Below are 10,562 nucleotides of genomic sequence, written 5' to 3'. Positions count from 1 at the left end.
CGGGAGAGGCCACAGCAGCGAGAGGCCCGCGTACCGCAAAAAAAAAAAAAAAGAAGGCAGAGAGAAATGGCAAGGGATATTTCAGAAATGCTCACTAGGACCAGAGCTAAGAATTATTAACTCCCCTGTTTAGATGCTGCAGCACAGAGAGACCAGGTAATTTTTCTGTGGTTGCACAGCTCTGGGGATGGAACCAGGGATCTGTACAGTTTGGCTCTAGAGCTTCTATCAGGGACTCTCATGGTTAAGAGCATTAGCTTTGGTCCCTAGCAGATTAAGCCGTGTGGCTTGGACAAGTTCTGCTTCTCTGGGCCTCATGTTCCTAATCAGGGAATAAGGACATAACCCTAGATCCTGCTCCGTTAAGGAGGTGCTGGAAGACAGAACAGATGAAGAGCTTAGCACAGTGTCTGATACAGAGGAAGCCCTCAGTAGCCGCCTTGCCCCAGGCATGCCCTGAGCCTCCCTTTGTCATCTTTCAAATAGGTGTTCAGAGTCTTAAACTACATAGGAAATGCCACATACTTTATGAGTAACTCTGAGTCTGACTTCACCTCCTGTCCCGTTCATATTAGGAAGTAGGATTTGGCCAGAATGAACAAAGTGCTCAGTCCTCAGAGACTGGATTGCATCAGGTTTTACAAAATAAACGAGCTGGAAGTTCTATTTTTTTAATACTGAATTTTAAAAATTGCAATTGACCATTATAGATTCCTTATGGAAGGTGTGATACAAATGTCTCAGGAAGGGAGGCGGGCAGTAGTGGCAGCCGCCCTGTCCTTTCAGCAAGACCGGCAGACAGCCCACCCTCCCCAGCCTCCTCCCGCGGAGAACGGTCCCACAGGAGCTCTCAGCAGTTGCTCCTGTGTGACTGCCCCCTTCCGGGATGTCAGTCTCCTCTGCAGCTGCTCAGAGCCTGGGAGTTCTAGGAGCTTTGCTGCTGTGGAGCTGTCGGCCTGTGGCTGAATCCCTGCCCCTCGGTGACGCCCTACCAGCTGAGGCTGAGATGCATCTGGGGGTGTTTATGGCAGTCAGCAGTTGGGGGCAGCAGTGGCTCGCCAGCTTGTGACCCTGTGACTGAGGGGAGAGTTAGGAGGGTCTCTTCTTCAGCCTCCCCTGGAGAACTCTGGAAACTCTGGTCTCCATTGTCAAACAGTCAGACAGAGCTCTCTTCCCGTTCCTCAAACACCCGAAGCGTCCCGCCTGTGTTCAAGTCACTTCCTCTGACTAAACCCACCTCCCAACTCCTGCCCATCAAGTCCCACCCTTCGAGGCCCCATCAGATTTCTCCTCCCCTCTTAAGCCTTTTCCCTTGTTCTGATGGGCTGTGGCTTTGCCTTTTTCTGAATGTCTTCTAGCACTTTCTCTCTCTTCTGACACTAACTGAATCATGCTTCAGTTTATAGTCACTGCCTGCTCTTCTTTCAAAGGCTCTGATCTGGTGAGTGGGGGCTCCTGTTCAACTTTGTATCCCTCCAGTGCCTTACACAGAGCAAGCACTCAATTTGGGTTTGTTGAACTTGGCCGAGTGATATATTTCTACACCAGGGTAAATGAATGTGGAATTGGTGGGTAACAAGCAGACTAGTGTTTCCCAAAGTGTTCTCTGGAGAAAAATAGTCCCCAGGACACTCTGTAAAATGCAGTCTCTCAGGTCAGATAAGCCTGTGAAAGGTGGGACATTATGTGCATTCTTAGAAATTCACAAGGCACCTCAGAATGTGGAATGTTCGGAGAAGTTCTGCAGTAGAGAATCTGGTTAATTATCATTTAACACCAGTAGCATTTCCCCACCATATCTGAGATCTTAACTCTCAGTATCTCAAGGGACTACTGTTTACAGAATGCGTGTTTGAAAATTCTTGAGTACACTTTCACTAGTGTCATGAAGATCATCTTCCGGTTCCTTTCCCCCAGTATCCCGGATACTGAGCTTCCTTGAAAAAAAAGATGATCTATTACCCAAGGCTGCTGTCTCCCACGGAGCCCCTACAGGAGCCGGTGGAGCACACGCCTCTGCTTTAATTGGGTGGTGCGCCTGTGTGTGTTGTCTCAGACTCTTAAGTGTCTGGAGCATACTTCTGGGGCCTTGGAAAACATCAGATAACACCAGCAACATTTGGTTAATGAGCAGCTGTTTTAGGCAACCTCAAACAATGGTAACATGATATCAATAAAAGGAGTTAAAAAATTGCAAGAAGACTGAAAAACAAGTGAAAGACTGGAGGCTTGAAGAAACTGACTCACTGCACAGGGACACTGAGAGAAATTGCCTTTTCTCCTACAGCATGTTCCTCATCGCCTTGTTTCCATGATGGCACTTGCCTTCTTGACAACACCGGATCTTACAAGTGTGCCTGCCTGGCAGGCTACACCGGGCAGCACTGTGAAAATCGTGAGTTTGCCTCCGGAGTGGGAGTTAAGGTGTCACGTGGGGCTGGCATGGAGAGGGTTTGGGGAGCTTGCCGGGGGCGTTGTTCCCTGCTGTCTACCATGGTCCCTCCAAGATGGTGGATAATGCGGGCTTTGCTATCGAGTGGATCTCAAGAGGGCTGGGCTACCTCTGAGTCAGGATGTCTGGAACCACCCAGTTTTGTCCTCAACTGCTGCAAATACCTCTCAAAAAGATACGCCTTCAGTGGCCTTGAATAATATTCTGAGCTCAAACACAGTGAGAAAGTGTCAACAGTAGAAAGCCACCATCATACACCCACCTGGGGCCCAGAGTCTGAACTCCCTGTCCATCCCATGATCCAAATTTTGGAGTCATGCCAGCTATGGAATGCCACGCATCGTTCTCTAGGACGGCTCCCCTTCTGCTGTCACCACTCAAGTCCCACCTCCCGCCTGAGCTGTATCCTGGCTGTCCCACTGAGTCACCCACACTCTCCAGTTCTTGCAGACAGAAGTCAGAAGCAGAGCCATAGTAGTATTACCAAACCAAACATGGGTCTGCTCGCCCACGTGCAGTGAAGCCAATCTACTGACACCAGGTTGTGGTGAAGGAAAGCGCGGCATTTATTGTAGGGCACCCTACAAGGAGTCCAGGACAGCTAGGGCTAGGAAAAGCCAGAACTCCCCGAAGGGTTTCAGCAAAGCATTTTTAAAGGCCGGGTGAGGGAGGGCGGGTCACAGGGTATGTGATCAGTTCGTGTACAATTCTCTGATCAGTTGATGGTGAGGTAACAGAGGGATTAACATTAGGTGCCAGTAGGTCTGGGAGCTACATGGTGCCAGTAGGTCTGGGAGCTACACGCCCATGATCATCAAGTAGTTAATTTCTTCCACTTGGTGGTGGTTTTAGCATCTGTAAAACAACTCAGGAAATGTGCACCAGATACTATTATCTAGGTACTTCAGAGAGGTGCTACAGCGGAGGATGTGGAAGAGGAGTCTGTCCCGGGAAGGGTCATAGGGTCCTGCTCAGTTACAGTAGCCCTCATTAACCCTGGTTCAACCAAACAGCAAAAATAAGAAGAAACAAACACAAAGAAATAACTCACTCAGAAGCAGGTAGAAGTTTCTAATTCATGTTCTTGAAAAGGCAGATCATGACTCTTCTCTGATATTAGACTCAAACTTTTGCCAGAGGAGAGAAACTAGAGCGTGTATCTGACAGGGCAAATCCATTGCCCTGGGAAAGGGTACAAATGCTGACCGCTGCCTACAGCAGCATCAGGTGACATCCAGCCCAGTGGTGCAGTACCCAGGACTGTGCCATTGGCAGAGAGGAACTTACAATACACACTATGACTAGAAATCACCTATCAAGGGTCTCTGCTAACCAAGACCCTGTGTATGTCCTAACAGAAGTTTGAGACTTAAAACAGGTGCCACAAACTGCAGCTGTCAACACGGAATGAGACGTTTGGAAGAACAAGGGGAATCAAAATTTGGGGAAAGCCAAGGAGGGCAGCTAATGACCTAGGCAGTGTTCCCCTGAAGCAAATCCTGACATGCGAATGTGTGTGGACATGGCCCCAGGAGAAGCTGGTAAGGGAGTGGGGAAGCTGGGCCGGGAGGGAAGGAAGCCAAGCAGAGTCCTGATTTCAGGCAAAATCCCAGCCTTAGTGTTAACAGGCAGTGGGCTCTCAGACTGTGTCCTGGCTTTAATGCAAGGCAGCTGGGCTTTCATAGCCCAACTACAATCGGTGATTGGCTAAGGGCTGCCTTGGACGAGCAGGACATGCTTAAGTTTCTACGCGTGTGCCAGAGTGGTTCCAATAACCCTTGAGCAGTGGAAGAGTTGGTAGGTGCAGGCCATTGGAAGTAAAACAGTGTAGATTGGGCGGGGGAGAGAAGATAAAGGGCGTCCAAGGACAGAGCACCAGCAGTGTTTGCTACCATCACTTCTAACTAGCGTGCACTGGTAACTTTGGGGTCATCCTATATATAAGGGGCCTGGTCTGACAGCATTCTATAAAGTTCACGCATTTTTTCAATTAATTTCATGAACTTGCCTTGCAAACAATGTAGACAGAAGCCAGTTTCGGTAGTGTGTCCTTGAGTGTACATTTCATTCTACTCAAAGCACTCCTTGCTTTGGGGTGGCACAGCTGACCTGAGTGTGATTATGCCGGATTCTTAGAAAATGATGTTCTGCTTTGTGGTTCCTGCCTCGTTTAAGTTCACTGGGTTGTGTGCAAGGTGGAGAAGAGAAATGTTGCTTTCCCTTTGTTTCAAGAATTTGTATATAGAGTGATTCTGGAGTCTTGACAATGGCAAATCCTGAGCTCTACCCTTTAGATGCAGAGGGGGAACAAAAAAGGAAGGCTTAAATTCTTGGTGAACTAACTGTATGACATTAGAGCTTTGATAAATAAAGGTAAAATTGGAGTGAAGTAAAACATCACCAAATTAGTCAAAATGCCTTTAAGAACCTGGGTCAAATCATGGAGGGGCGGGTGGAGGGGAGAGGAAATTGGTCCAAAAGTTGTGAGTAAAATATTTATGAGTAGCTTTTGAGCCAAAAAAGGACTTCTCATTGTTATTCTATCCAGCAAAGTACCAGAACAAAACAAAACAATTAATCATGATGGTAAAATATGTCATTATGAACTGATTCATAGCTTGGTTCAAAAACTGTCTCAAATCACTTTTGGTTTCAAATCACTTTCGGTCTCAAAACATCAGCATAGATGGACAAGAGAATCCTTCCTAGCTACTTTACAAAATGTTCAAAAACCCTGATTTCCTTAGTACCCTATATTTGTGACTGGGTGAAGATATTGGTGGTGGTTATCTGATATGCCATTTGCTAGCATCAACGTAGGGGACCAAATGTTTGATTATTTTCTGTAAGATTTAGGTCTGTTTTTCCTTTTAGGAAATTCAGCATGAATTCCAACTAACTCAGTGAGGGAATGATCACAACTGGCTGTGGCAGTTTACCTTGTAATTTCTGAACAAATGTTAACAATTTTTCCTGAGCAGTCTATCATCTAGAAAAAGAAAAAAGAAAAAAAAAAAAAAAGCTTTACTTTATTGTTTTTCTCATGAGTATGTCAAAAAACCGAACAAACCTCCCTGGAGGAAATTCTTTCAAAGTTAATAAGAAACTGAAGCACTCTGGGATTCTCCAAATTCTAAATTGTCCAGATTGGACTAGGCATATGTTTTTTAAAAAATGACTTCAAAAGCGTCAAAGCTGGGCTTTCCTGGTGGCACAGTGGTTGAGAGTCCGCCTGCCGATGCAGCGGACGCGGGTTCGTGTCCCGGTCCGGGAAGATCCCACATGCCGCAGAGCGGCTGGGCCCGTGAGCCATGGCCGCTGAGCCTGTGCGTCCGGAGCCTGTGCTCTGCAACGGGAGAGGCCACAACAGTGAGAGGCCCGCGTACCGCAAAAAAAGGAGAGGCCACAACAGTGAGAGGCCCGCGTACCGCAAAAAAAAAAAACCGCCAAAGCCAATATTAATGAGAATTGCATCTTTTGTTTATGTAGTACCAAATCTGATGAGGGGGAGCCACTTCATAGTTGCTGCTTTAATGCACTGCGCTCCTAAAGGTTTTGTGGAAAGGTAGATGATCCTTTAAGCCAATGAAGGATTTGAAACACAGGGTGCAAGACACCGGTCTCGGTCAAATTGAAAACCAGAGGCCAGAATTCCTCATTTCCCACACTGTTCACAATCTCTCTGACACCATTCTCACCACCTGGTTTGATGAGACTCCAGATGATGGATTGATGAGCTGTGGTTACCATCCTGTCTCATTATCAAGTCCTCCCAGAGGGCTTCCCTTCCCAGGTAAAGCCCACCTGTCTCTCTTTTCTAGAGAGTCCTGATTGACTGTCTCTTGATATGAGCTATTCTCTTTATTTTCTTTGGGTATGTGTATGTCGGTGAGTGGGAGTGGAATAGAAATAGATTTTCTACTAAACTACAGAAGAAATATATACTTGTAAAAATAATCAAACAGTACAGAGGTGTATAAAATAAAAAGAGAACATTGTTTTCCCTGACCAATCCCGGTTCCCAGGGGAACCACTGTTAACAACTAGGTGAGTATCCTTCCAAACTTTTTCTATGACATGCAAACCTAGGTTGTCTATATGTTTTCAGCTGGGGGAGATTTTGTCCCCTGCTCCCACCCCCAGTGGAATTTTGGCAAACTGGAAACTTTATTGGTTGTCATAATAGCAAGGGGGGAGAGTGCTACTGACATTTGGTGGGTAGAGGCCAGGGATGCTTCAAAACATCCTACAATACACAGGACCACCTCCACCACAAAGAGTTATCTGGCCCAAAGATCAGTAGTGCCAAGGTTGAGAAACCCTGTTTTAAACAGAAGTGGATTAAAGTATACATACAATTTTTCAACTTTTTATTTTCCGTGCTCATATCATAGATATTTTTTCCAGGTCATTCCTTGTTGGTCTCCCTCATGAGGGAAAAAAATGACTGCTCAGGACTCCATTGTATGGGTGTCTATACAATCATATAATCACTCCACCCCTTAAGATGGACTTGATATCACATTTAATATTTTTACTATTATGAAGAAAGCCGCAATGAGTAGCCTAACATATGTTTCTTTGCTCACATGTAGAGGTATTTTTGTAAGATAAATTCCTAGATGTTGAACTGTTAGTCCAAAGGGTACACATATTTAAACTTTGGAGAGTTGTCAAAATGGCCACCAAAAGGTTTTACCAGATTACAAGGTGAACCATTTTAAATGCCAGTCCTCAAAATAAGAATCAGAACTTGCAGGTCAGAAGCCAGGGTCTATTCTTGTCAAGCTGGAAATGGATTTATTTTAGAAGGAATTCTGTGGGTCTGAGGGGAGATGTCTCGTTCAGGTTTTGTGTTGTAGTAGATGAAGAATAAGATACTGTCAACGCAGGTTTGCCCTGTTCGGTTAGGGAGAGGGTGCAAGAGCCCCGAGGACAACCTTCAAGGACGGCTACCCCAGCCTTCTCAAATTGTTTTCCAAGGAGCAACAACCTTCCCCTGCTCCCAGGTGAACTCCTCTGAGAACAAAAAGAGGGGAGTGGCCCCTCCTCGGCTTTGGGGCCAAGCTAACCTCCTGCCAGCACCCTCCGTGACCCCAACCTCCCTGGGCCACCGTGTAAGAAAGTGGGGCCCCTTTTTTCCCTCTGAAATTTCCTGTTTCTTTGTGTGGAACACGAGGACAAAATAAGTTCTTGAGTAAACGGTCGGAATCTTGTTTTGAAAAAGTGGAGAGCGAGGGATTCATTGCCCCGCTCCAGTTTCCATGTTGCCTTTGTTCCTCTGGCCCAGTTGACGGTGCCGGGGTCTCCCCTCTGCATCCTAATGAAGGGTGATGAAACGGGCTAAATCTTGGGGCACAATGCTCATACCGCAGGCTCTGACGCGCCTTTGAACAGCACGAATCGGCTTCCACCAATTAAAGAAAAATGGTGTCTCTGGATTCATCGGGGTTTTGGAGCATCAGAAGGTTTCCCACTAGCCTGTCCCAAGGACTGGGAAGAAAAGAGCCCAGGATGAGAGGCACACTTTATACTTCAGCTTCAAAGGGCCAACCCGCGTTTCTCATCAGAATAAGTGATTGGGAACTTTGGGGTTTTCAAGGAGACGTTAACACTGATGCAGGGAGGATGTACTGAGACCCCTAGTGGGTCACAGTTGCCTCTCCCATCACAGATAAGTAATGTGCCTCAGGTTCGCTGGAATTAATGCAAATTCTTGGAAGATCTCTTAGGGGAGGTATGGTGAAAATGGAACTATTTCACTGGCTTTTTTACAGTTCTAAAGGCCTATTTCATCCTTAACATGTGGAAGACAGGTGCACCTTTGTTCACAGTGAGATGATGCAATGCTGGGTGAAGAGCTTGGACTCTGGTCAGAAAGACTTTGGTTTGGTTCTAAGCCTGCAGTTAACCAGCCCAGTAAATCTCGAGCAGGTCATTCATCTCCTATGAGCCTCAGTTTCGCCACTTATAAATTCCAGGAAAATATTATCTAATTCTTCTTAGGGGTGATGGCAGGGATGGAATGAGATGATCCATGTAAGGCACTTATATATTGATATTGATGTTATTATACTGAATAATAGAAACAGTTATTCTTATTACTACTTTTGGCCCCATGTGGCCATTTAAAAGTTTGGCAGAAAGCAGGGATTCTCTAGACAAGGGGTTAGGGTAACAGCAATAGTTTCTACAAACTAGATGATCATGACAAACCTTTCTTAGGGTTTAAGAAAATTCTCACAAGACTTTCTAAGTTTTCTCTGTGAACTCTTCCTCCTGAATCATTGCCAGACGTTAAGTATTGCTGCCATTACACCAGTATCCAGGCAAGAAAGATCGGGTTTTAAAGGACAAGTAGATACTGCCAGTGCCATTGTCATAAAGGAACCCTGGATCCCAGGAGAAGACATGCACATTGCCATGGTGGATGGGGAGTCTTTGTAGCCAGAACAGCCAGGAACGGGCTGTTAGAGGTGATAAGTGGAGTAATGTCAGGGGGAACTAGATTGGGAAACTCCAGAGCAGGTTGCCCCAAGCATCATGTTATCTAGTCAGCCTCCTTTTTGTCTCATGGGGCTTTTTAATGATCACTCATTTAACATGGGGTGGGCTGTACGTCAGTCCCCTGTGGTTATGCAGGAAACCAAAGCTCCAGAGCATCCCTTACATATTTTATTAGAGTAACAGGGTAGAAAAGAGAATACACAGTCTTCCCTGAGAGGGATATAGGGATAACCCCGTGGGAAACAGTCCCGGGGAATCTGTAGTTGTTACCCACCAGCACTTGGTAACCCAGAGCCTTCAGAGAGTGAAGGAGCTGAGAAAGATGACCAGCTAGTGGACTGCTTACTTCTCACACATCCCCTATACCTGAGCCTCCCATCTCCTCTCCCTCCCTAACATGGAGATGAATCTCTGCCATCCTTCTTAGCATGTTTAGAGGGATGCTGTCTCATTTGGATTTAGATCTGGAAAGCCAAAGAGGTCACTGAACACAGTAGAAGCTGCCCTTGTATAGTTATCAAGGTATTTGTTTGTTTGCTTTTATAATTTAGGGGAGATTTTCCTTTTCATTTGGATCATTCCTTCTTGGTAATTCTGAGTCTCCATAGAGCCAGTGACATTTTAGTGTTAACTCTGCTGGGCTCCATGCGCCTGTGGCCTCTTAACCAAGGCATTGCCTCTTCTCATTCAGAGTAAGATGATTGGGGTTGGTATATAAGGGATGCATTTTGCTAGTCAGTAATTGTTTTAGTTACGGATGGCATTCCAGCCAAATAATAAGAGGACAGGTCAGGCCTCCTAAACAACTCTCCAGCCTGACTGTCTCCAAGAGTTTGGGGTGGAGCGCCCATGAGTGTGGAATGGGCCACGTCCGCCATTGTTTTACTAAGACTTTGCTTCCACTTGCCTGCTCCTTGTTGGGGCCCCCTTGGCTTTTGCTTCGGCAGACGAGGTCACTGAGGCAGGACTTAATGCAGGGGGTGGGTTTTATTTTGGTTTTGAGTTAAGAGGTAACCCTTTAGAGCTGGGATGGACTGTATGCCCATGCAGGGAAGTGGGAGGAAGATGCAGAGTAGAGGAACTTGAGAGCAAAGCAGAATTAACTTCTGATGGAAACAGACATCCCTGCTGTCACAGACCCTGAGACTCCAGCCCCTTGACAAAGGCTACAGAGTTCCCACTTTTCCTTAAAGCCTCCTGCCTTGTGGCTTGTTCACTACCTGTCCCTCACCCTGCTTCAGAAGGTGAAAGCTTCCTCTCTGCAAAACCCAAGACATCCTTATTGGTATCCAAGTATTAAAAATTACAACAGTAGTTATTCTCACGATTCTCAATATAGGTCAAGCTCTGTGCTTTATGTGACACTGTCTCATTTCATTGTCACGACATCCCCCTGGGGTAGGTACTGTTATCCTCCCCACTTTGCAGAGTCATCCAGCCAGACATTTTTGAGTGTCTGTTAGGTACCAGGCACTGAGGAGATAAGGCAGGGCTCTTTGGTGTATTTTCCCCCTTCATTAGGCAGAACTGTAAAACAATTCCAATCTTAGCCTTTTTCTGGTGCAGAGGAGAGTGGTCATGCCATACATTTCCCGGCGACAAC

General features: G+C 46.2%; 1 protein-coding gene across 2 annotated transcripts in view; it reads left to right on the top strand.

Annotated features, from left to right (window-relative positions):
* Window positions 1-10,562, top strand: part of PAMR1 (peptidase domain containing associated with muscle regeneration 1) — a 72,484-nt gene that overhangs the window by 44,210 nt on the left and 17,712 nt on the right. For both annotated transcript variants that reach the window (XM_007446325.1, XM_007446326.1), the window contains one exon: window positions 2,288-2,395. In XM_007446325.1, coding sequence (XP_007446387.1) covers window positions 2,288-2,395 — 108 coding nt within the window. The remainder of the gene's footprint in view (window positions 1-2,287; window positions 2,396-10,562) is intronic.

Source organism: Lipotes vexillifer, unplaced genomic scaffold (genome assembly GCF_000442215.2).
Source record: "Lipotes vexillifer unplaced genomic scaffold, Lipotes_vexillifer_v1.1 scaffold1993, whole genome shotgun sequence".
Classification (NCBI taxonomy): domain Eukaryota; kingdom Metazoa; phylum Chordata; class Mammalia; order Artiodactyla; family Lipotidae; genus Lipotes; species Lipotes vexillifer.
Note: the sequence above shows the minus strand (reverse complement) of the source record. Positions and strands in the feature narration are given on the sequence as shown.